We start from the raw sequence: 26,033 nt of genomic DNA, 5'->3' as shown, positions 1-26,033 counted from the left end.
ATGCTAAATTTGTGTTTTCTTTTGATTCACTTCTGTTGGTAAATGCGCCATTACAATGCCACTCATTTACAGGCAAGAAAGGCATTCCATTCTACAACATTCTAGTATGGGTCAAAATACAATTGAGTCAGAAACAACCAGAAAAGGTTGTAGAAAATTGCAGCTTGAGCATTGCTGTTCATCCTTCAAGATACTTGCAGTCTAGAAGTAAGATCGATGAAGGCATCTTCTTTGCAAGGAATTGTTAGTCCCCCTTGAGGATGATGGAATCCAAACTTCTCCTCTGCGTGACTGAGCAGTTGCTGGAACGATGGATGGTTTAGGTAAGATATTGGAACCACGAACCGCTTCCTTTGGATCTCTCCCACATAAACTGCAACATGGCCTTTCGGAACATCCAACTGGTTTTTGGTGAAACCTGACTGCATCTTCAGAATTTGCTTGGCATGAGGAACCAAAGATAGAAACCGAATCCCCATTTTCTTGAGATGAAAAGAGTGTCAAAAAGGTCAGGAGCTAACTATAAGAGGATGTAGTACTTGAAATGAGTTGAATTTGGTGTTTGAAGGCTCATTTTGATGTTTATATATATAGAGTTTCTGAAGGAAGTGCTATCTATGCTGGTGAGTGTGGCCTTTCCAGTGGCTATGTGGGGTATTGATGTCTGGTGGTTGGGTATATTTGAGTATACTGGTTCACATGGCTTTGCCCAACTCATGAAAGGGCCAGCCATTTTCTCCTGCCACTCCATAGTCTCTGTATTCTATACCTCAAATTTTAGTTTCATTGGTCAAATGTTTCCATATATCTCCTGTCAACTCATAGATACTTACAGACAAAGTCCACTACATTGGAACTAGAAATGCTGATTCTTGAAGCTGAAGAGATTACATGTCTTTGTCTTACAGTGCTTGTTTGTTTCAAGTTTCTTTTCACCATCATGAACTAATTTTCCCTTGACCAGACTTTGCTCGACAAACCTCTATATGGTGTTTTAGCTTTGTTTTGAAGCTTTCTTAACCTCTTATTTTGGATTATAAATGCACCTCATTGAAACGAGTGGGACTGTCACCAGTAGTTAGGGAACATAGGGAAGTGCATGTATTCAAACAAAATAAGCAACCCATGTGAGCATTTATGTATGCCTTCTTAGACACCTACTTGATACTGTTTTCTTCTCATCACTTCTGTATTCCTGAATCCATAAATACAGATCAAACGAACTTCAATCTTCAACTTACATTTCAAACACATCCTCATTCAAAGTAATACACTTCCCAACTTCTAAACTAGACATGGGAATCAGGCTACCTTCACTTCTCCTCAATGCCAAGCAAGTTGTCAAAATGCAGACCGTTCCATCTAGAAATCAATGTGGCGTTCCCAAAGGCCATATTGCAGTCTATGTGGGGGATATCGAAAGGAAGCGGTTTGTGGTTCCAATATCATATTTGAATCATCCGTCTTTCTCAGCTTTACTCAAGACTGCAGAAGAAGAATTTGGATTTAAACATCCAACTGGAGGATTGACAATTCCTTGCAGAGAAGATGTGTTCATCAACCTCACATCCAGGCTGCAAACGTCCTGAAAGAGGGAAGAAAAACAAATTTCCACACAATTTTGCCAGATTCTTTCCATTTTTTACCCATAGTTAAAGAGTAGAAATCAATGTATAGTTAGTTTTAACGTGTTCGATCGGGTAGCTGAAAGGTGATAACACATTGCCTATCTACCTGAACATCATTTTCACAACTTACAATTACAGTCTGTAAACATGGAAATACAAAGACAGAGCCACATTTCTTACTAATATGCCATATTGCCACATTTCTTACTAGAAATCAATGTAGCGTTCCCAAATGCCATATTGCAGTCTATGTGGGAGATATCGAAAGGAAACAGTTCGTGATTCCAATATCATACTTGAACCATCCGTCTTTTTCAGCTTTTCTCAAGTTTACAGAAGAAGAATTTTGATTTAAATATCCAACGGGAGGATTGACAATTCCTTGCAGAGAAGATGTCTTGATCAATCTCATATCAAACTTCTTGAAAGAGAGAAGAAAGACAACCCTCCACACAATTTTGTTCCCATTAGTCAGGGATATACTTGCTTGGTATCCAGATTCACCCGGGGAGGAATTTTTTCAGCAGATGTCGAGTCAGTTCAAAAGCCAGTCCCCACAAGAGCATAAACAAAGCGAGCAGGGCCCATAGTAGATCCAGGATTAGTACCCTTCTCAGTTCTATACCCAATAGGAGTAGCAGAAACAAAGGTTGAAACATCACTAGAGACATAGGTGGGAACATATGATCCACTAGTAGCATCTAAGTAAGCTGCATACCTTCTTGCCGCCGCTTCAATCGTTTCTGTTGATGGAGCAGTTAATTAAGCTCTTGAAGTTGACTGATAGTGATGCGGGTAGATCTACTACCTACGCCTTTACTTGCCTTTCTGCTGATGTCTATAGCTTTCTCCCTTTGTCGGGTGGCATCGCTCTCTAAATGTTGGGTCTACTGTTATATACTCATATTGAAATGGACAACCACATTTTCTTATAAAAATTGAAATGACCTAAATTCCTTGAATTTTTCATTTCTATACTCATCTTACGTTACATGAATATATCTGGATAAATAAATAATCCTGATAAGTTATGAACTGTTTGAATGAAATTTGATCTATTTTAATCTTTCTTGAATTCTCCTCATGTGAAACCTCAATTGAAACCAAAAGCCTCTACCAAAGACATGCATTTGATATTCATAAATTTACTGTTTCAATGAAACTAAATCATGACTATTCTATGCTTTCTGCCTATTTAGTCAGATATCAGTGGTAAGAAAATAATTGATGTCCATTTGTATAGTCTTGAAAGAATATGATATGATGAAACAAACCGTTGCATGCTTGGTTTTTTTACGAATATGACGAAACAAACCTGAAATTGAACGAAACTGAAAACATGACTGGGTATATGTGATTTTAGATTACCATGCTATGTCCCTATTGATACGTTCATGCATGATATGTTTATGTGATTATATAGAGATGATTTAGGGTTCATCGACTAACCCCTAATTGTGAGCCGACTCGATCGTGTAGGGTTTGTATAATATTTTTTAAAATTGGTTACAATTACTTGTACTTTGTGGGGACTATTAATGGCTTGCTAGTTAATTCCTAAGAGGAACTTGTCTGAGGGTCTGCAATAGTGTCTTTACGTTTATGAGTTGGTAGAACTAATGTTGAGCCCAAAATGCATGAACCTTATGAAAACTTAATGAGTGTCTTGTGGGTGCAGTTAGGGTGTCTCTAACCACTTCCTAATTGTGATCTTGTTCGAACGAGAGCAAGTGACCACATAGGTAGATGAGGATTGGCAACATTGAGGGTCACCCCCTCCTTGTATGCCTTTCACGTTATGGGGCCTACTAGGAAGATGTCAACTAAACCCTACTAGAGAATCTAAGAACAGTGTCCATAACGGTATGAAGAGAAGTAGGGGTTGGAATCGATGCCAGGGTCGCGCCTTGAGTACCATAGGCTGATGTTGATAACGTTGATGAAAAGGGCTAGTAGATAGCTAATCAAGATACCTTAAAACCCTAAAAACAAACCCTAAGAACCGACAATCGAGATAGGGCCAAGGAAAAAGAACTTGATAGCTTTTGCCATTTTATCCTAAGTTGAGGTTAGGTGAACTAAGTTAACCGAGAGGATAGCCTAGGAAAGTCAATGACTTAGGAACGAGATTTCTAAGTACGAATAAGACACCGATGAACAAACAAACTAATAGCATAAGACTTAAGAACGAACTAAGAAACTATAAGCAAACTACTTACCAAGTATTCTTATACTGATTCATGCTAATTTAATCTTTTCAGATGAGGACTAGATGGAGCAGTCGAAGCAAGGGTGTGCACGAGTTGCTAGGCTTCAGGGGTTCAAGATAGATCAGTGTCTCGTATTTCTCAAATCCTATGTTTATATGAATCTAGTTATGTTATATTCTCTATTAGTTGTCTATCATTTCGAAATTGTGCTTAGTTGTATTTCGAATGCTTCGATGTCCTGTACTTTTTGATTTGACATTCGTTAAATGCATGAAGATTTTAAAAGTTTTAAATTATCTTATATTTTCAAATACTCAACATTGGTTAGTGACGGTCCGTGGCTCGAGTCTCTCAACATGCAAATCGTTACATGACATAAAACCTATCAGTCCTAGACAACTAATGTCACATATACCATACTAAAAGTAAGCCACAAAACATATAATAAAAGAAATAGTTCCATTTCATATGATCATATATTGATTACAGTTTCAGGAAAGAATTGTTCTTGAATTTCCTACAACATTTTACTATTCTAGTATAAGTTCATAAATAAATCAAGAAACAAGGGGAAAAAAAATTCAAAAGTGGGTGAATTTTCATTCACCTCTTAAAGAGACTTGCAATTTAGAAGTGAGATCGAGAAAGACATCTTCGTTGTAAGGAATTGTTAGACCACCATGAGGATGATGAAATCTGAACTCTTCCTCGGCATGTTTGAGCAGTTGCTGGAACGAAGGATGATTCAACTATGATATTGGAACCACGAACTGTTTCCTTTGTATCACTCCCACATAAACTGCTACGTGACCTTTTGGAACGTATAGCGGATTTCTGGGGAAGTTAGAACGAACTTGTAGAAATTTCTTGATTTGAAGAATCCAATATGACAAATAAATCCTCATTATTAAGCTTGCTCGTTAAATGTTTGAACAATTTTAAAATGCATCTGTTAGGGAGAGACATTCCATCTCGAACTGATGTGAGATCTCACAGTCCACTCGTTGGGGGCCTACACCCAAGCCTACTACTAACAGGCATTATCCGATTTGGCCCCTTACGTATCGTCGTTAGCCTCACAATTTTCAAACCATATGTTAGAAGAGGTCTTCCCACCTTTATAAGGAATACTTCGTTCCCCTCTCCAATCGATGTGGGATCTCACAATCCACTCTCTTTGGGGGTCCAGCGTCTTCGCTGGCACACCGCCCAATATTTGGCTATGATACTATTTGCAACCGTCTAAGCTCACTGTTAACAAATGTTATATCATGATTAACCTCACAATTTTAAAACACACTTGTTAAGAAAGGTTTTTACATCTTTATAAGAAATATTTCGTTTCTCTCTTCGACTGATATAGAATCTCACCTCCTTAGAATTGCCCGATTCAGACACGATCTTTCTCCTATCTTTCTTATTTGTATATGCCGCCATCCCAGTTTTTTGATTCAGGTAAACAGCACTGAATTCTTGAAGGAAGAACGCACTAGATGGGAAAAGAAAGAACATGATATGAGTGAGATTTGCTTTCACTGCTACAGAAAATGTTGCATCATTGGATAGTCCTGGTTGGATAGGTACGAGAGGCACCAAATGCATTGAATTGCAGTACAGGTCATTTTAAGGATAAAATCGTGGTTCTTTCTTACTGAAATGTAGTAGCTGAATCCAACTTTCAACAACTTCTGTAGTAGTTGGAACCAGCTGTTTACCAACATGAACAAACTCATGATACTAAAACCGTCCTTTTCTTTCAATAGTGCCCAAACATATCCCGTTTGATCTTGCTGACATGGTTGCAATGGTCGCCAATCATAGCTACGATTGATATCACTCAAATGAAATTGATATCCATGTGATATGATTAATGATATTGATATCCATCTGTGATATAGATATACTATTGATATACTTACTTAATATACGGAGCTTAACTAATGAAAGGAAGTATATAATTTAAGAAATGGAGTATTAAAGTTACGTCTGTGTTACTTTTGAAAGTTCATCGTGATGTTAAAGATTTGTTCTTATTATTTTTTAAATTTTATGGCTTTTTTGAAATGTGGTATTGAAGATTAGTTCATATTAGTTCATATTACTTTTGAAAGTTTATGGTTATTAGTTGAACACGATTCTTCACAATGATATGATATTTTTCACGTTGAGTATAAGCTCTCGAACCAATAGAGATAGTATTATTTGATTATAGACTCATGATCATTCTCTAAATTATTCGATGTGGAATTTTCATTTAACAATGTTTTTTTTAAAACGTGGTATTAAAGATTAGTTCGTATTAATTTTGAAAGTTTAGGTGTTTTTTGAAACATGGTAGGAATATATTTGAATTTTTTTAAAAAAAAATTAATTTTTAAAGAAGTTTAAAACTTTAAAGTTCAAGCACTTGACAACGAACCCAAGGCCTGAAGAGACCATGTTCTGGAATCTGCAGAACGTCCGATTGAAACGATGGAAAGGGGTTTCCATGAGGTTATTGTAATCTGCAATCTCAACCTCTGTAAGCGATCTACGAAAAGTAATATTCCATGCAGAAACACGAACAGTCCCAAAATTCTGACAAAGAGCGATTTGGGAGAGAGGAGATGCTGAATAGATGGGGAAATCTGTTCTTTAAGGCAGGGAATCCAATATAATGATCATGCCAAAGAGGAGATTCTTCACCATTCTCCAAAGAAAAGGTAACCATAAATGCAAGTTCTAGAAATTCTTATCCATGCGGAAACTAGAATTCGATCTCCCAAGAGTATGCCGATCAAAAACATCGGACCAGTGAGTACTAGAAATCACCTTCTTCCTAAGAGAACGCGGCTCATTGAAGTACCGCCAACCCCAGTTAGCAATCAAAGCTATCTCCGGCGACTGCAGAAGGCTAGAAACGGTGAGGAAAGGAGGCGGAGAGAGGAGAGGAGAGAGCATTTCCTCGGCAGGTTTGAAACCTTTCGATCTTCAAATCCACCTTTCTTCTCCAAACTTTAGGATTAATTAGAACTTGGTCGAAAAAATCCTATACAGTTCGTACATCTAAATATAGGGGAAAGAAGCTAATTGTACTTTCATTGCTTTGCTCTTTTTTTAATGAAGGCATCCGGTTACGTGCCAATTTTTTTTTTGTGGATATATTTGATGTTAATATTCAGTTGCATTGTTGATTTATGATTATCTAGCAATAAATTTTCGATATTCTCTAGAGCGTGGAATAACTATCACAGATATAGAATCAAAGAAGTAGCTAAGTAGAAATTGATGCTGAATGCGTCTGTTCTTTAGATTCAATGATGTTAGTAAATACACCTTTATAATGCCACTCATTTTCAGGCAGGAAAGTGTTACATTCTACAAAATCCTTGTATGAGTCAAAAGTCTAATGAATCAGGGAAAAAAACCCAGAAAAATTGTTAGAACTGGAAGGTTTTTCTTCAATCCTTGTACTTTAAGAGACTTGCAATCTTGAAGTAAGATGAATAAATGCATCCTCTCTGCAAGGAATTGTTAGAGCCCCGTGCGGATGATGGAAGCCAAACTCTTCCTCTGCTCGGCTGAGAAGTTGCTGGAATGATGGGTGGTTCAAGTATGATATTGTAACCACGAACCTCTTCCTTTGGATCTCTCACACATACACGGCTACATGACCTTTTGGAACATCCAACTGACTTTTAGTGATACCTGACTGCATCTTTAGGATTTGCTTGGCATGAGGAACCAAGGATAGCAATCGAATCCCCATTTGTTTGAGATGAAAGAACGTATGAGACACCTTAAGTTTTGATCTGATTGGCACGTAACCAACTAGAGGAGGAAGTAATGCTTGAATATCCTTGAGTTGAGTTTGGTGTTTCAAGGTTCATCTGATACTTAAGTTTTATAGAGTTTTTGAAGAACGAGTTTTTCTGGTGAATGGTGCTGTTTCCAATGGTGGCTAAGTGGGGTACTGATGTCTGATGGTTGCGTATTTGAATTGACTCTTTCACATGGTTTTGTTCAACTCAGAAAAGACACTAATTTAATTCTCTCATCCTTCATATATCTGTAGTTTACACCACAAATTCTAGTTTCATTGGTTAGGTTGCATTGATCACAAATTCACAAGCCACTGTCCGAGCCTTTTCACACAATTTTACTTATAAACAGAGTAAATTGCACTCAAAATGGGAGAACAGAATATCTATGTGATTTGTCCTAATGCCTACCAAGTTTTCCTTGTCAAATGGACAAAGGAGTAGTTCATTGTATTTGCTTCCAGTAGATGGCACACTTTTGGCTTTGAGTAATGCAGTGCTGGAAAAAACTCCCTCTTATTGTGGCAGATACCTGATCTAAATAATCTAAATACCCTAATACTATTGAACAGTAATCTAATTAAATTGCTATATTCTAGTTAACTAAAATCTGATGATCCCTAGTAGATACTAGGTAACTAAACTTTTAATCTAAATAATGATTCCTACATACTAGGTAACTACATCCAAATAATAATCAAGGTCGATTCTTCCCTTGTTTAATGGGATTATGTAATATTAGCAGCTTTCTTTTTCCTGCCTAAAATTTGAACTGGATGCTCCTAATAAAGTTAATTCGTGGCATTCCTGCAGTGTTAATTACTTAAATATGGGTTTGGTATCCATGAGGATTTTCAAAATTGGAAAATGGTGTTCATGTGACATCTGATATGGAAGATCATAACTCCAATTTATAATGAATTTATCAACTCTGTGCAATACGAAGCAATATGAAAACAAACCAGTACCTTTTCCCTTCATTTTTCTCTTTCAAAACCTCCTAATAATGCCTACTAGAGCAAGGGGGCTGCCCCAATCACAGTATGAAGAAAGACTTATTGTTGTGGATATATGCCATACACAGTAGATATGGACGTAAAACAAAGTCATACTTGTTCATAGATCGTGTTAGTTTAAGTTTATTATAAATGTAGGTTGCTGATGGAAGGAAAGGGCAATTTCTTTTAAAGAAGAAGCGACATAGAAGTTGATGCTGATTGTTTCTGTATAAACTTCTTTTATAATTAAGTTTTGTTAGTAAAATTTCCTTCAATGACACTCATATACAAGTAGGAGGGCGCTCTATTCTAATACATTCTCTTGCTTGCTAGTCGATAAGAAAGGGAATGGAGCAAAAATAGTAAAAAAATGGCTGACTGCTCTTGACTTCTCATTCTTCAAAATGCTTGCAATCTAGAAGTGAGTTCGATGAAGGCATCTTCTTTGCAAGGAATTGTCAGGCTCCCTTGTGGATGATGGAAGCCAAATTCCTCCTCTGCGTGCCTGAGTAGTTGCTGGAACAATGGTTGGTTTAAGTAAGATATTGGAACCACAAACCGCTTCATTTGAATCTCTCCCACATAAACGGCCACATGGCCTTTTGGAACATCCAGCTGGTTTTTGGTAAAACCTGGCTGCATCTTCAAGATTTGCTTGGCACGAGGAATTAAAGATAGCAATCCAATCCCCATTTGTTTGAGATGAAAGATAGAGAAAGATCTGTAGTTTTGATCGGAATAGTATAAAACCAACTAGAAGAGGAAGTCACGGTTGAATTTGGTGTTTGAGCCTCGTATTATGTTTATATTTATAGAGTTATGACGAAAGAGCTATGCAGGTCAGTGGTGCTTATCCAATTTCTAAGTGGGGTATTGGAGTCTGGTGGTTGGTGGGTATTTGAGTAGAACCTTCCACATGGCTTTGCCTAACAAGTAAAAGCTGATCCTATTATCTCTTCCTTTCCCTCCACAAATATTCTGTGATATACTTTTGTTTGAATAAAAAAGAATTGTTTCGTTGGCCAAATTGCTCCATTCATCACATGCCATTGTCCAAGCACGTAGCTGCTGCATCAAATTAAATGATTCAAGATAGAGTAATGGCATTGAAAATGGAAGAATATAATACCCTTGTGACTGGATTGCCTTTTTTATGGAAGTTCCCATTGCTGTGTCATTGAAGTTGATGTATAGGTTGAGAAAGAACCAAAAAATGGCATAAGCATCAAATTATCTATTGAACTACATCTTAGTTCTCATCATCAGATTTCTCAGTCCTTGTCTAGTAAATTGAGTTTTCGACATCTGTGAATCATGTGAATTGGAATGAGATACTAATTAACACGTTGTTTGTCATATAGAGTCAGTTACATTGCATCCACTTCAGGCAGCTCATGACTATGATATCACCACCTTTTTTTTTTTTACAGAGATTGCAATACTTCCGGCACACAGTCGATCACTGAGAACCGCAGCATTAAAATCAATATCAGTTTTTCTACATGTAAGTATGTTACATCTGCACGATCTTGTGTTAAAAAATCTGAAGGGTAATACTGTCTGGTAATACTGTCTTCTTCTACCATTAAAAAATCTGAAGGGTCATACTAGAGTTAGTGTTGTAATTTGAAGATTTGCTTCTTTAACATGTGTCTGGTCCTGGACATACTCTTTGAGCATCAAAAAATGACTATCATAGAAGTAATACATCGGAGGAACCCCAATTCATAAACCACCTCAACAATTTCTCTGCATAATATTAAGACATTTGGTTGACTTGGGAAGCATCTACTTTTACATTGTTAATTGGTTTTGTTTTGTTCTATATACTAGACTAACTCTTAATATAGTGATTAGTTTCTTCCTTTTACTTTTATCCGGACATTAAGGAAAGGCTTGCATATTATTGACACATAGAAAATGTGATATAAATAAATTTAACTTACGAATCAAAAGTTTCAGTTGACAAAGATTCTTGCTTGCTTATATAGGAAACTGAAAGTTTTATACCTCTAATTTATCAAATCAGGTTTTTTTCTTCTACAAAATGGTCACTCTCATTGCAACTGATATTTGTCATTGATGTTCAAGTGGCTTCGTTCCACCTTTTCTTATCTAATCATCTACATATAAAGATTCCCTTTACATTGACATTCAACTCTACCTTCTATAGACAGAAAATGAAAAGAAAAGTGGTCAAAACTGCAAGTTGGATTGCTCTTTTTTTTTTTTTCAATCTTTTATGAAGTATACAGTCTGGAGGTGACATCTATGAAGGCTTCTTCATTGCAGGGAATGGTCAAACCTCCTGTTGGATGGTTGAATCCAAACTCTTCTTCAGCCCTACTGAGCAAATTTACAAATGAAGGATGGTTCAAGTAAGATATTGGAACCAAAAACCGCTTCCTCTGAATTTCTCCCACGTATACTGCAATGTGACCTTTGGGTACGTTGGATTGACCTTGTACAGATACTGACTGTGTCTTCAGAATTTGTTTGGCACTAAAGAGAAGAGAAGGTAGACGAATTCCCATGTCTAAAATTGTTTGAAGTGAAAGAACAATGAAGGACTTTCTTTGAATGGTTGAGCTCTTGCGATGAATCTGGAAATTTAGATTGTACTGCTTAAATGAGAATATGTGAGATGATTCGAGTTGGATCTCTGCTGTTTATTTGGTACGTATATATAGGAGAAATGAGAGGATATAAGAACGAAAGTATTGAAGATATCCACATGGGTTGCTCCAGTAGTTGAAGTACAATTGTTATCAAATTTGATCCAAGTTCTGGTACTGTGGGATCCCCTTGTCCCAATAAATGAAGTCATATTCAAACATATATATCTGGCTGAAAACTATTAACAGGTATTGAGAAAAGGACTAGAAGCGATTTGAAAATTTGAACTGGTCCAAAAATATGTGGTATATATGATGGTAAATGTTGCAACATCATCAGCATAAATGGACCTAAGTGTCTCGAGGATGTTTATAATCTTAGAGGCTTGTCACTAAGGTGGTTCTAATATATGTTTGCTGCCTTGCAATACTAAGTGGGCGAGGTGCTTCTCATCTCAACATACAAAAATCCATCTCCCAACAAACTGCTGGGAGATGATGTTGAACTTTTCTGCATATTTTTTTTTGTTGGATTTCCATTTATATCTTTTGTTTTATTGATTGTGTATTGTGCATATATTCCTTATTTATATTTGTAATATTTCCTTTCTTATTGATTGATGGGACAATGATAACCATATTATTTTGAAGGAAGGTACCGATCCCATTAACGTGCACCCCTACCAGTATCTGCATACTCAAAAAGGGGAAACTGAATGCATGATAGCTGACATGCTAGATGCGGGTATTATTCAAATAAATGTAAGTTCTTTCTCCAGTCCATTGATCTTAGTGAAAAAAGGGGAGCTGAAGGGTTTCTATGAGTTCGTAGTTATGTCTTTCGGTTTAACCAATGCACTGAGATTAGAAATAATTTGTATAAGAACAGCGTTTTAGAGAGAGATTACCGGCCCTCTTGAATTGGCGGGGTGTTTGGCTGTTTTTGTATTCGTTTGGTAATCAGTATGAAATCAGTTTCCTTACGGAACTGTACATATAAAGAGACAGTTGCTTGTAGATCAAAAGTTTCAGTTGATGAAATTGCAAAATGAAAATCTTAGTTCACTGCGATTGATATTTTTCGTTGATGTTCAAGTGGCTCTGTAATTCTCCACCTTTTCAAATAAAATTCACTTTACAGTAACATTTGACTCTTATCTCCTACAGAAAAAGAAGATTTGAAAAAAGTAGTCAAAATTTCAAGCAAGATTGCTCTTTGTTCTCAAGCTTTCATGAAGTGTGCAGTCTAGAAGTGACATCAATGAAGGCTTCTTCTTTGCAGGAAATGGTCAATCCTCCGGTTGGATGGTTGATTCCGAACTCTTCTTCAGCCCTACTGAGCACGTCCAAAAATGAAGGATGGAATATTACAAAGTCAAAATGCAAGTGAATAGAAAAATTGGGGGGAAAATGGTAACAAATATGACAGATTTCCCTTTGCTCTTCATTTTTCAAGATGCGTATGTTGCAGTGAGTATGTTGCAGTGAGTTCATTGAAGGCGTCTTCTTTGTAAGGAATTGTGAGGCTCCCCGATGAGGATGATAAAAACCAAACTCTTCTTCTACGTGGCTGAGCCGTTGCTGGAATGATGGGTGGTTTAAGTAAGATATCGGAACACACAAAATCGGTTGAGAAGGAACCAAAAATTGGCATAACGATCCAATTATATGCAGAATCGTATAATTATTGAAACTCCTCAGTCCTTGCTTAGTACATTAAGCATCGATTAACTGTGAAGCCTACCAATTTAAACGAGCTTTTAGTTGACGTTTAGAAACGGTTGTGCAGCATTCACTCTCAGTACCAAGTGAATCAGCCAACTCAAAATTGTGTCGCCTACGGCCTGAAGATGTATGTTCAAGCTTCTGGCCTCGTTTGAGAATAAGTTTTTAGAAAACGGGTAGAGAGATTTTTGAAAAAGGGTTTGAAAGCAAGATTAAAAGAAAGGTTGAAAAGCAACCTAACGACTTTAATAACATATAACTCTGGGTTATGAAAAATTGAAGACTAGTCACATCCTCTTATAGTACATTTTGAGACATTTCAGGTCTATCAGGCGTAGACATGATTTTGCCACAACTTCATACATTTAGGAAATACAAAAAATGATACATAATAAAAGCGATAAAGGAAAACAGTAAAGTGATACAAAGCAAAGGATTTGGCATGTAAAAAGCATGTGGTCATGGACAATACGTCTTGTACAAACATGGCTGTAACACGTTGCATCTATTTCTTTGGGACATGGATCATTAGAAGTTACATATAACTTTTCTTGACCTTTCTTCTTCAAACGGATTAACTGACCCATTCCATTTTCTATGTTTTCAGATGAATGTTGAACTTGCACAATGGCACATGGACCTACTTGCATTTCACCTTGGACTTGACTCGAGACTCGCTTCATAGAGCACGATATCCTCTTCGGCTTGGCCACTTCCCGACCCTAGCCTCGGATCCACTTAGCTCCATACTGCAGGACTTTCGTCAAAGCAGTCGCTTACCGAGTACCTCGTCAACAAAAATTAAGTTCATTTTTCCACATGGAAGTATGTTAAGATTTGCAGTCACAGCTCCAAATTCATTGGCTCAGGTCACTGCTTTCTTTTTCTTGTCCTTGAAAGTTCTGAGGATTCATTATCTGAACTAAAATTTTTAGTTGTGTAGTAGTGTGAAATCTCACATCGGTTAGAGAGGGGAACGAAACATTTCTTATAAGGGTGTGGAGACCTCTTCTTAGCAGATGCATTTCAGAACCTTGAGTGGAAGCCCGGAAGGGAAAGCCTAAAGAGGACAATATTTGCTAGCGGTGGGCTTGGGCTGTTACAAATGATATTAGAGTCCGACACTGGGCAGTGTGTCAGCGATGACGCTGGGGGCCTCCAAGGGGGGTGGATTGTGAGATCCCACATCGGTTGGAGAGAGGAATGAAACATTTCTTATAAGGGTGTGAAAACCTTTTTCTAGCCGACGTTTTTTAAAACTTTGAGGGAGAACTCGAAAGGAAAAATCCAAAAAGAACAATATTCACTAGCGTACAGAAACAATCTAATTGCAAACCAGAATTTTAGAACTTTAAGGAAAAACTCGAGAGGAAAAATCAAAAGAAAACTATATTTGCTAGCGTACAGAAACAACCTAATTGAAAACAAGAATTCGTTACATAATTAGCGGTGAATAAGGCCTTGTTTGCAAAAAAAAAAAAAAAAAAATCAAATTTTTATTTCAACTGATATTTGTTAGGCTGTTCAAGTGGCTTTGTAACTCGACCTTTTCTAATCTAACCATTTACATACAAAATTTTCCTTATACACTAAGATGAAGAGGAAAAAATTGTCAAAACTGTGAGGAGAATTGCTCCTTGCTCACAAATCATTCATGAAGTGTGCAGTCTAGAAGTAACATCAATGAATGCTTCTTCTTTGCAGGGAATCATCAAACCTCCAGTTGGTTGGCTGAATCCGAACTCTTCTTCAGCCCTATTGAGCAAGTCCACGAACGAAGGATGACTCAAGTACGATATCGGAACGAAAAACCGCTTTCTCTCGGTTTCTCCTACATAAACCGGAATGTGGCCTTTGGGAACATTGGACTGACATACTGCAGAAACAGACTGCATCTTGAGAATTTGCTTGGCAGCACCAAGAAGTACCGAAAGCAAACGAATTCCCATCGCTAAATTTGATTGAAGTGAGACGACAGCAGCGACGACGACGACAAAGAACTTCAAACGGGTATTGAATATGGATGTAGAAGTAGCTATAGCTAGTAAACTTCAATGCTTGGGTGAGAATATGTGAGAGATTTAAGTTGGAGATCAGCTGTTTGTTTGGTATCTATATATAGGCAACCAAGAAAGCTGGCTTCATCAATGGCTCACATGGGTTGCTCATTTGAACCAATTTATGGTAAGGTGGCCCCATCAGCCACAGCATATGGAGCTCATATTCTTGACAAAGTGGGTCGCAGATACTTGGAGGTACTTCCAAATAGCATTACAACCATGTCAAGAAAACTAGATATTGCCCCAATAAAGGCTTGGCGTCGCCCAACACTTGGCACAAATTTGGGGGCTGATATCTCCACATCCACAAAATTCTTGTTTGTGGCCGAGGGGGAAAATGAGTTGGAACAAAATTAGCTATGTAAAAGTTGGTACACACTTGGAGCGTTTATGTTTGGAATGTGCGGCGTAGACACTGCAAATAATTTACTAATATAAGGTAGGATGATCTTGTAGACGCCTTATTACATAATTGAAGGGACACATTTTGAGCGAGCGAGTTTTCTCTGGAGCGGTTGATTAGCAAGTCTGCTGTCTCCACGGCTTTTTCCTTTATCGTGAGTTAGATTGAATCGAGACATTTTTTAGACTTAATTTAATTATTTGATTTGTAAATTTTTTATCCTAAATTATTCTCCAATCCGACCCAAATATATTGGATATTAATTCAAATTTTTATTTTTAAAATATTTATTTGTTAAACATTTACTATTTATTTTTAAACCTTTAATGAAGGTTTGCAAGGTATATATGGAAAATAAATAATTAAAAAAAGAATTATGAAATTAAATAAAAATAATATATATATAATTATAATTATAATATAAGTAAAAATGGGGTTCAAGTTTAACCCAATTTAATTTTAGTGGAACTCATAAATTAATTTCATCCATAAATTTTCATTTATTTCGGCCTCTTTTTATTATTATCGTTTGAAAAAAAAATTAAGTTATTTATTTTATTTTTGAATCTTAGATTTTGCATTAAATTTTAATTAATATTAATTAGTTTTGATTGTGTTACTGGTTGTTGTTTTTTTTTTTCCTCCTTAAATCTTAAATTTTGTATAAATTTTAAATTAACATTTAGATTTTATAATTTTGTAAGTTGTTGTATTTCAAATATTTTTCCCATTACTTGTTTTGATTTTTTTTATATAAAATATTTGTTAAAAATACTCAAAAATTACAGGATTTTTTGGGCAGGTATTTTCGTTGGCTTATTTAAAATAACCAATAATCTTTTTTTTTTTTTTTTAATAAAAAGTCCTAAAAACCGAACCAAAATCGATCGATTCAAACCGGTTTATATAGAAAGTTAACTCAGCCGTCGGTTTGCTGACCGAATATTATGGTTCGTTTCTCGACCGAACCAAACCGAACAGGGCTAGGTCTCCAACCCAGAAGTAGGGTTTTTCCATCGGCGCATTTTATCCGCACTTCTTCTTCATAAAACCCCCACTTCTTGACCTAATTCGCTGCGCCGTTGATCTCCGGTTCGATCAGTTTCTACGCTGTTCTCAAGTCATCTTCTATACTTATCCTTCCTCTCTTCTTCTTCGTAAATGCCTCTGTTCATATTGTTTGCTTCCTTTTTCTGATTATTGTTTTGCGTTTGTGTACAACAGGAAGAAGAAAAGAGCTTCAAATCAAGAAGAAAAATGTCAGCGTGAGTAGAAACCTGTTTATTTTACTGGCTGCTAACTTTCCCCTTAAATTCTCATGGTTGTTTTTATTTTGAAGTTGTTGAATGCCTGCCCGTTCTTTCGTTCTTTCTATTGCCTCATTTGTGTATTAGTTATTGGCGATGCCTTGTAATCAATTATTCGAATGCCCACTATTTTGGAGTGTGAATATGCAAAAGGCTGTGAATGGTAACTTGTTTTGGGCTTAGGCCATATAGAATACGTGATTCGTGTGTGGATTGATAGATAGTGACTGAGGAGCCAAGATCTTTATTGTTCCTGTCTAGCAGTGAATTAGTATTGAGATTTCTGTTGTTGTTGGCTTTGTAGTTGCTGCGAATGGTCATGTATTTCCCTCAATTGCCTGATTAACTAAATTTCTTATGCAGTGATGAAGGTGCAGTTGTTATCGAGGCTCCGGCCCCAGCTCTAGGTGAGCCGATGGACATTGAGACTGCTTTGCAGCTTGTTCTTAGAAAATCATTAGCTCATGGTGGGCTTGTTCGAGGCCTACATGAGAGTGCTAAAGCAATTGAGAAGCATGCTGCTCAGCTTTGCGTCTTGGGAGAAGACTGCAACCAGCCAGATTACGTTAAACTAGTCAAGGCACTTTGTGCAGAGCACAATGTGAACTTGATGACAGTTCCAAGTGCAAAGACCCTTGGCGAGTGGGCTGGTGTAAGTGTTTATTCTATCTAGCCATGGAGATAAAATTGGTTTAACTTTTGCTGGGTTTTTTACTATGATTGAACCTATACCTGTCAATGTTTGGCTAAATGTTCTTACCTTTTGATACTTAAACATGATTCAATCTCTTCATGTAGAACAAAAAAGCCTTTCTTTTCCCCTCCTGTTTCCCGCCTAACACATCACCATTGGGAGAATTTCTTTTTTCTTGTAATATTTGCATTCTACATCATATGCTTGATTTTAGTTTCAAGATGCAACTAATATGTGTGTGTATACCAGCACTACTACCAAATGCTTTCCCTCGTCTGAGTTCACGATAAATATGCGCATTCATTTTCTTCACATTTGGTCTAATGCAGCTATGCAAGATTGATTCTGAAGGAAAGGCTAGGAAGGTCGTCGGGTGCTCATGCGTTGTTGTTAAGGTACGTTGTGTGTCCATTGCCTATGGAGAAGATGATCTATTCCATGTTCTTTTGTTTTCAATACAATTTATGTTGTTTACTTGAATTTTGAATCTCTACCCCCAGGACTTTGGGGAGGATCATGAGGCACTTCACATTGTCCAGAAGCACGTGAGTTCAAGTTGATTATTACAATGGTGTTTGTTGGTGTCAGTAAGAAAGTTTTTGATCTTTAGTTATGCGTAGGTTGGTTCCCTGTTGCTGCTGAACACGTTTTTACCCTATAATGTTTTTCTTTGTTCATTGATTGGAAAGATTTTTGGCAAACAGAACACAATTTATTTATGAAGAGAGTCTCCTTGCCAAGGGTAAAAGGGAATTGATTTTTTTTATATCATCTATTTACTAGTTATTAAGATTTACCTATTTCTGTTCTTTATGGAGGATAATGCAAGTCTTCCTTAGTTATTTTAACTACAAAGCTCAGGCCATCAGTGTTGTTAAGTGTTGTTGTCTGAGGGTAATTTCAAAATTGGAATCCTGATCAATGGAAATTTGTCTATTACTTGTTGGAGGTGTAGGGATTTGATTAACAAGTGTTGGCTAAATGATTTTGAAAAAAACACACTTAGCCTTGTCAGTTTTCGATTCAAAACTATTTGGAGTATAAATCTTTTTGAAAATTTAGATGGGAGTTAAATTTATGGGATGATGTCGGGTAAGTTATATGCTGAGATTTATTTCCTTAAACCTTTAGAAAACAATCAGTTCAATGCTGAGATTGTGTAAAATAAAAGTTCTTTGAAGGTGTGAATCATTATGGGTCAACTTAATGATCTACTTATGTTCAATGGCTAAGACTCTTGGTTGGGTGTTTTGAGTATAATTCTTCAGATTGCTTTGCTGAACTCAGAAACATTACTCCAACCCACCTCGTAGCCCAAGCTGTTGCACATACTTGAATGCTTCAAGGCAGAGAGCTTCACATGGAAATTGAAAATAGAATATCTTCTCCATGTGATCTGCTTATAATGAAAGACCCAACTGTTGCATTCCTGGACCCTGATATCTGATTTGGCCCATACCATTGCCTCCTATTCTTCCTTTCCTGGTCATGGAGCCTCTCAGTTTGGAACTATTATAGTGGTTTGGACCGTCATAGTTATGAGATCCCCATCGGTTGGAGAAGGGAACGAAACATTCTTCATATGGGTGTGGAAATCTTTCTTTAGTACGCACTTTAAAACCATGAGGTTGATGGCGATACGTAATAGACTAAAGCAGATAATATTTGCTAGCAGTGGGCTTGAGTTGTTACAAAATACGAGTTGCTCAACCCAACAAAACACTTGGAACAAACTTGGTTCTTATTAGAAAGATGTTATTTGATACATCACAACCTCTTACTAGGTTCCATCCAAAGATAACTCACCACTCAATTCGCATGGGATAGAAAATATGTTGTTGGAATGCAACTAAAGTCCGACATTAGCTTGGAAAGAGGAAGATCATGGGTAATTCGCATGGGATAGAAAATATGTTGTTGGAATGCAACTAAAGTCTGACATTAGCTTGGAAAGAGGAAGATCATGGGTAATGCAACATCTCCATTGCTATAAACAAAAAAGAATATAGATTAAGTCTCTAATCTTTGAAATTGGGAGTCTTCTTCAATGTCCCATGCCTTTCTTTTAGTCTCAGTTATGTAAAGTTCGTCAGCTATACCACACTAGTGTCATAGCCACTTTACTGGTCTCTTGCTACATTCACTGGTTTCCCATCTTTAGAAACTTTCTGGCATGATGAATCAGAGATGATGGCAAACGAAATCCCATTTCTAAATTTGTTGTAGAAAAGTTTCTCAAGTGGTTGTCGACGAAACATCTAAAGAGGAGGCGAGAACCCTCTAAAAAGATTTCTCTGGTTGATGAATATGTTCAGAGTCTAATTTATGATTCCATTGATATAGATATAGCAATAGTGGTAATAGTGGTAAAGACTCCACTACTTTCATTTCTATTGTTTAGTTATTTTCTTTGTTTCATTAGGATGATCATTTGTGATAGTCATGATTCTATTTTCACTATTTTCATTAGTTGAACCTATTTTTATGCAGTTTTTCGTATTCTAAGGTGTTTTAGGAGGATGATCTTTCATGATTGAGTCATGATTCCATTGATATAACAATGGTTGTAAAGACTCCACTTTCATTTCTATTTTTCGTTCCTCCACGATGAGTCATAGTTCCATTGATACAACAATGGTCATTATACAACTTGTATAAATAGTTATAAACATCAATGAAAATAGTACGTACAAATTTCTACAAATTTCCAATTTAATCTTTAGGTATTAAGGTTCCTTCTATCTGATTCTTACAATTATTCAAAATAAGTCAAAAGAAAATTCTCCTTCCTCCACACAAACACTGTCTACCTCCACCTACGAAAGACCCTAACTTGATCGCAAGCTTGGGCCTGTAACCATGATCATTCAAGATTGTTGTTAGGAAGACCCCTTCATCGCTTTGATCAACATAGAAAAGAACTCTACATCTCTCTCACACACGCTAAAAACATCCAAATCACACGCACACTAAGAACATCCAAAACAAAGACTAGTGGAAATTGCACAGCCATGTGATCTGACTTTCTAGGAAAGAGCTTATGGCTATATGATTGAACCTAATTTTCAGGTTGAATGGGGAACAGGGTGGATAATGTATTCATCAAATCAAAAATTATATCGTGTTTGGGTGCATATCAGTCCACCATAATGACCAGCTGGTTGAGTTGTAAAGACAAACAATGGAACAAGGATGAGTTATGCTTTTCACTGTCTAATGGAGTTAAGTAGTTGCATCTAACTTTGAGCAGCTGGCATAGCTGGACTTTCATAGCTCAACTCTAAAATGGATTGAATTTTATCATACATTGTGGTTTGTGGGACTCTAAAAGACCACAATGCGTCAAAGTTTCGTTTGTTTTGTTACTTCATGATTCAAAGTGCGTAGAAGATGAATATTTTGAGACCACAATGCGTAGAAGATGAATCTTATAATACATTGTGGTTTGTGGGACTCTAAAAGACCACATTGCGTCGAAGTTTTGTTTGCTTTTGTTACTTCATGACTCAAAGTGCATAGAAGATGAATATTTTGAGAGATCGGTCTCTCCCCATCGTCGTGATATGGCAATGATGGCTCGTGACTCACGACAACCAACAACAACGTGCAATGTGTGTTCGCTTTGACTCGTTACGTATCGTCGTCAACCTCAAGGTTTTAAAAGACTTTAAAAGGTTTCTGTTAGATAGAGTTTCTACACCTTTATAAGGAATGTTTTGTTCCCCTTCCAATCCAATCAATGTGGGATTTCACAATCTACCCCCTTAGGGTCAGCGTCCTTATTGGCACACCCAGTATCTAGCTCTGATACCATTTGTAACAATTCAAGCCCACCGTTAGCATATAGGTTTCCACACCCTTATAAGGATTGCTTCGTTTCCCTTCCAACCAACGTGCGATCTCACAATTCACCCCCATTGGGAGCCTAGTGTCCTCGTTGACACACCACTCGATATCTGGCTTTGATACCATTTGTAACGGTCCTTCACCCCCCTTGGGAGCCTAGTGTCCTCGTTGGCACACCACTCGATATCTGGCTTTGATACCATTTGTAATGGTCCAAGCCCACCGCTAGCAGATAGGTTTCTACACCCTTATAAGGAATGTTTCGTTCCCTTTCCAATCGACATGGGATCTCACAATCCACCCCCTTGGGGTCCAGTGTCCTCGTTTGCACACCACCTGATATCTGGTGACTTCATTTGTGACCGTGCAAGCCTACAGATATTGTTCGTTTAGACTCGTTACGTATCGTTGTCGACCTAATGGTTTTGAGTTTGAGATGAATTTGGGAGTTTTTACAAGAAATGTTCAGTGGTATTTCTCCATTTTGGAGCTTTGGATTTCTAAAACGCTTCTAGTTTCTTGATACTCACCTGGCACTTGGTGGGACGGTTGGTCACCATGCCTATCCACTCCCTTAAATAAGGAGGAACATCTACATGTGAGAGGACCCAATGCAGTGGCCAATGGCTAAAAATGGACCTCTGGTATTGAAAATAGGCCTAGAAACAGCCTACTGTGAACAAGTATGGCACAGAACAGTGTATCAATTCTCAGTAAGACACTTGGATTTAATGTACTACAGTTGAAAAGTTGTTAATATCCACTCCCTTAATTCAATTGTTCCTGGTCTTCTGATTTGTTGCCCGTCTTAAATCATGAACAGGTACCAACAAAAACCTGGGAGTTCATAAAACTTTCCATAATTATTATGTTCATGTCAACAGAATAGTTACTTTTGAAGAACTTTGAATCTTAATGCTACTTTTGGATTGAACAGTAAATTTTTTAGGTATAATGCTAATTCATCATTGCATAAACAAGACAATGATACAAAAAAGTTGTATTTGCATTAGAAATTTTGGTGAAAAATTCACCATTCCAACACCGCTAATTACACATCCGAAGGCAGTGTAATTGGGTTCCATCAACATTCTAACAACAGTCAGAATGCAAAAATCAGCGACAACATAAGGATCTCCAAGAAAAAAAAAAAAGGAAAAAGAGAAAGCCAAAGGCAAAAATCGAGAATCGTCCTAGTTCTTCATGGATTTAAGAGGATTGCAATCTAGAAGTGAGATCGATAAATGCATCTTCGCCACAAGGAATCGTCAAACCGCCTTCTGGATGATCAAATCCAAACTCTTCCTCCGCTCGATTTAGAAGCTGTTGAAACGAAAGATGATTTAAATACGTAATCGGAATCACAAATCGCTTCCTCTGAAACTCTCCAACGTAGACAGCCACATGACCTTTCGGAACCGCCGATGCATTTCCCGAGCTCCTCTTCAGCAATTGCTTGGCCTGAGGAATCAAAGACGATGGAAGACGAAATCCCATTCCTGAATCTGAGTATTGATTGAAGAGAAAATAGATGTGATTTGAGTGTTCGATTTGGATTTTGAGAGTGCTAGGGTTTTGAATTTATAGTGAGGGAAAAGGGGTGGGCTGCTGAGCGGTGGTTGGCCATTGGAGGGCCCTCCAAATGGAGAAATTAATGAAAATATAGTATTAATTGATGGTGTACTATATCCACTTCATTATTAAAGTGATTTTGATTAAGATAGGCTGTCAACTCAATTGAATAATTATCGGAATCAAATGAGAGTTAAATTCAAAAATCAAGAGATCAGGTCGAGATGTATAATTTAGTTTTGATACGGCACACACCATATTAGAATAAGTTGTCAAGTCCATTAATTTTTTTTAAATTAAATGTACTGCCAATAAACTCGACTCGAGTTATTTTGGAAAGCAAGTTAGGTTAAGAATTATAGTTAAGTTAGAGATGTCCACTTTATCCTTATAAGTTCTTTGCGGGATTCCTTGCCCTAATCTCCACAAGAACAAAAGGAGCATTTCACGGGGATGGAGAAGAAAATAGGTAGCTGGACATCTCTAGTTACAATTTGATACTGAATTGTCAACTCAATTGAATAACTTTTTAAATCAAATGTATCATTCACGAATTCGAGCCAATTTCAGAAATCAAGTTAGGTTCGGAAGTATAATAAATTTTAAATATTTAAATAAAATTGGTTAGAAATTATTGTTATAATGTAACATTGATAAATATCCTTTAAAAAATTGCAATTATAGATTATTGCACATGGTATACTCATAAATAAACTTTTTTTTTAAATAAATATTTATATAAGAACATGGTAAGAGCTAATAATTATTAGTTTTTTTTATAACTAATAATTAATAGTTTATGGGAATATTTTAATACTACAATAAACATTAATTGAAATATAATTAGAAATATTTAAGCATGTACGTTGAATGTGAACGAATCACATGGCTTCAACTGCCCCCAATTTGGATATGAAAGATTAAACAGACATATAATTTGATTATTTATTTATTTATTTTATACGTATTTTATTATTGGAATTGAATAATATAATAATATAATAATGAAGCAACAGACTTTCCTTAGGACCCATTTTACTGACGGGGTTTATCACCACTTTAGCTACTTTAGCAGCTTGACCAGTTGCTCGAGATTCCCGATTATTCCATTTTGTAATGTTAGCAATGTATAGCGGTCAAATAGGATCATTTTCTGCTCGAGACCTTTTACTATTTTTTATATATGGGAGTTAGAATTAATTCCCGTTTATCTACTTCTATCAATGTGGGGAGGGAAGAAACGGTTGTATTCAGCTACAAAGTTTATTTTGTACACTGCAGGAGGTTCCATTTTTTGGGTATCGGTTTATATGGTTCTAATGAACCAACTTTAAATTTTGAAACATCGGCTAATCAATCGTATCCTATAGCACTGGAAATAATATTCTTTATCAGATTTCTTATTGCTATCAGCTAGCTAATTTAGAGAATATTTATCAGTTTATAATCAAATAATACTATCTCTATTGATGCGAGACTTTTGGGAAACTCAATGCAAAACCATGAAAGCTTATACTTCGTGTTGTCGTCAACAAATAATATTAAAATTTAATTTTGAACCTGTATATAATTTAACTATTTTTTTTTTTGTTCGGTTTGAATTTTATAATCAGAAGAAAAAAGAACATAAAAGATTATACTTCACAATGATGAATCCATTAGGTGTACAAATTATCGTATAATCCAATCCGAACAGCTAAAACTCCACATACACCAGATGGCGAAATCATACTCATATCTGTTCAAATTTGATTCGATTCAATTCGATTCAAATCAATTCAAGATACCTTTACTCTGATACAAGCTCACATGCTAGAATCTGTTCTACACAGTTCGAATTTATCGTCAATTTGTACGTTGTAGGCTCGCCACGACGCCATTGTCTTCCAGGTGCGACATGACATTAATCTTCCAATTCACGCGTCCTTTCGTATTGTACTGATCTCTTTGAAGTGAAGGTACGAAAACGTTCATACAACGATTTTAATTAATGAAATTGATAGTCGGTTCATAATTTCCCAAGTGTTAAGGTCCAGATTGAGAGATACCTAATGCACAAACGCTATATTGTGTTACAATTGGGGGACCGATGTCTGATTCTAGCAAGAGAGGGAAAATATGTTACTCCGGTGAACTACATTGAGCAAGTATTGCTAACCTGTATTGCGAAATGGTTGAAGTTTAGATTTCTTGATTGGATGTAGTTGATAGCTAATTTGTATTGTAAAATGATTGCGTATGGTTTATTTTATCTTTGTTGGTGAACAGAATTAAGTTTAGATATCTTGATTGGATGTGGCTGAACCTACTTTGGGCATCTGCCATACCAGATGGTATGGCTGGAGTCTCGTGTGTTTCCTAGGAAGTGTGTTGGATGGAAACTATGATAGTGATGGAATCCATTTCCTTTGTACACTTGTAGGAGAAGAAAATTGTGTCTGTCACAACAGTAACAAACTCCATTATGATGCGGGTCGATTTGATTTCCCCTGCACAATTGTGTGCGGGACTTGCAGATCTATGACGTAAAAAAGAAAGAAAACATGATTGGTTATGTTGGATTAGATAGCATGTAGGCAAACAAAGAGAGTTATTTGTTTGAAGTAGACATGTTAAGTTGATAAACCATGGTTTCTGATGTTGGTCGTTAAGGTTTTCTCTCTCTAACTTAGCTTATACAATCTTTTAGCTCTCTCTCCCCCTTGAACATCCGAGGAAGAAAATCACATTTGCGTGCTTAAGTCATGTAATGTGTTGGTGAAATCATTTAAATTTTGAGTTTCCCACTCGACGTTTGTCCATGTCAATATTGCACCAAAGAGGAAAAAATATCGACCGCAAGGACTTCAATAGAATCCAGAGAGGGAAATAAACAAATATACAATGGAGTTAATGAGTTGAAGGGACAAAGTTTTCTCTGTTGTCAGTGTTTCCAGGTGGAACGACAGTTTCCCCCTTTCTGTAGTCATTTTGATTTACTTCCAATGCAATAAGTTCTACTCTGGTTTCTAGAAATTAGAAACGAAAAATTAAGGTTATGGTAACTGTATGCAACGTAGAAGTAAGATCAATGCTGCAGGGAATTGTCAGACCACAAATTGGATGGTTGAATCCCAAAAGTTTCCTCAGCCCTTTCTACCAAGTTATATTGGGGGGGGGGGGGGGGGGGGGTGGG

At 36.7% G+C, this 26,033-nt stretch overlaps 7 protein-coding genes, 2 long non-coding RNA genes and 1 pseudogene across 10 annotated transcripts in view; 5 read left to right on the top strand and 5 right to left on the bottom strand.

Moving 5' to 3' along the window:
* LOC111484406 overlaps positions 1-4,134 on the top strand; it is an 11,313-nt gene extending 7,179 nt beyond the window's left edge. The window contains exon 2 of the long non-coding RNA XR_002718499.1: positions 3,890-4,134. This is a non-coding gene — a long non-coding RNA (uncharacterized LOC111484406). The remainder of the gene's footprint in view (positions 1-3,889) is intronic.
* On the bottom strand, positions 26-8,129 carry LOC111484400 (auxin-responsive protein SAUR24-like). Its single transcript, XM_023130967.1, has 2 exons — positions 7,622-8,129; positions 26-513 (listed from the first exon to the last, which is right to left on the bottom strand). The coding sequence occupies exon 2, from the start codon at positions 477-479 to the stop codon at positions 186-188; it is 294 nt and encodes a 97-aa protein (XP_022986735.1). The 5' UTR covers positions 480-513; positions 7,622-8,129; the 3' UTR covers positions 26-185.
* LOC111484395 (auxin-responsive protein SAUR21-like) lies at positions 971-1,811 on the top strand. Its single transcript, XM_023130961.1, has one exon. It carries the CDS (start codon positions 1,296-1,298, stop codon positions 1,587-1,589), a length of 294 nt encoding a protein of 97 aa, XP_022986729.1. The 5' UTR covers positions 971-1,295; the 3' UTR covers positions 1,590-1,811.
* LOC111484388 lies at positions 6,226-13,295 on the top strand. 2 transcript variants are annotated; one of them, XM_023130955.1, is made up of 4 exons: positions 6,226-6,789; positions 10,067-10,140; positions 11,907-12,013; positions 12,534-13,295. In XM_023130955.1, the coding sequence occupies exons 1-4, from the start codon at positions 6,551-6,553 to the stop codon at positions 12,639-12,641; spliced, it is 528 nt and encodes a 175-aa protein (XP_022986723.1). In that variant the 5' UTR covers positions 6,226-6,550; the 3' UTR covers positions 12,642-13,295. The 2 variants fall into 2 exon arrangements, with proteins under 2 accessions (XP_022986723.1, XP_022986722.1); XM_023130954.1 differs by lacking the exon at positions 12,534-13,295 and having other exon boundaries at positions 11,907-12,337.
* LOC111484402 lies at positions 7,103-7,622 on the bottom strand (annotated as a pseudogene).
* On the bottom strand, positions 10,695-11,170 carry LOC111484403 (auxin-responsive protein SAUR22-like). The gene has a single exon (XM_023130969.1). It carries the CDS (start codon positions 11,168-11,170, stop codon positions 10,877-10,879), a length of 294 nt encoding a protein of 97 aa, XP_022986737.1. The 3' UTR covers positions 10,695-10,876.
* Positions 13,296-14,455: 1,160 nt separating the features above from the next.
* Positions 14,456-14,925, bottom strand: LOC111484392 (auxin-responsive protein SAUR21-like). Its single transcript, XM_023130959.1, has one exon. It carries the CDS (start codon positions 14,923-14,925, stop codon positions 14,629-14,631), a length of 297 nt encoding a protein of 98 aa, XP_022986727.1. The 3' UTR covers positions 14,456-14,628.
* A 1,534-nt stretch (positions 14,926-16,459) lies between these two features.
* On the top strand, positions 16,460-18,232 carry LOC111484389 (40S ribosomal protein S12-like). The gene is made up of 5 exons (XM_023130956.1): positions 16,460-16,559; positions 16,664-16,704; positions 17,110-17,398; positions 17,770-17,835; positions 17,941-18,232. The coding sequence occupies exons 2-5, from the start codon at positions 16,697-16,699 to the stop codon at positions 17,998-18,000; spliced, it is 423 nt and encodes a 140-aa protein (XP_022986724.1). The 5' UTR covers positions 16,460-16,559; positions 16,664-16,696; the 3' UTR covers positions 18,001-18,232.
* Positions 18,233-22,227: 3,995 nt separating this feature from the next.
* LOC111484404 (auxin-responsive protein SAUR24-like) lies at positions 22,228-22,870 on the bottom strand. Its single transcript, XM_023130970.1, has one exon. The coding sequence runs from the start codon at positions 22,781-22,783 to the stop codon at positions 22,496-22,498; it is 288 nt and encodes a 95-aa protein (XP_022986738.1). The 5' UTR covers positions 22,784-22,870; the 3' UTR covers positions 22,228-22,495.
* A 2,057-nt stretch (positions 22,871-24,927) lies between these two features.
* The window catches only part of LOC111484340, a 3,092-nt gene continuing 1,986 nt past the window's right edge, over positions 24,928-26,033 (top strand). Inside the window, exon 1 of the long non-coding RNA XR_002718484.1 lies at positions 24,928-26,028. This is a non-coding gene — a long non-coding RNA (uncharacterized LOC111484340). The remainder of the gene's footprint in view (positions 26,029-26,033) is intronic.

Source organism: Cucurbita maxima, unplaced genomic scaffold, assembly GCF_002738345.1.
Source record: "Cucurbita maxima cultivar Rimu unplaced genomic scaffold, Cmax_1.0 Cma_Scf00009, whole genome shotgun sequence".
Classification (NCBI taxonomy): domain Eukaryota; kingdom Viridiplantae; phylum Streptophyta; class Magnoliopsida; order Cucurbitales; family Cucurbitaceae; genus Cucurbita; species Cucurbita maxima.
The sequence above is the reverse complement of the archived record's forward strand: the minus strand, read 5'-3'. Positions and strand labels throughout refer to the sequence as shown.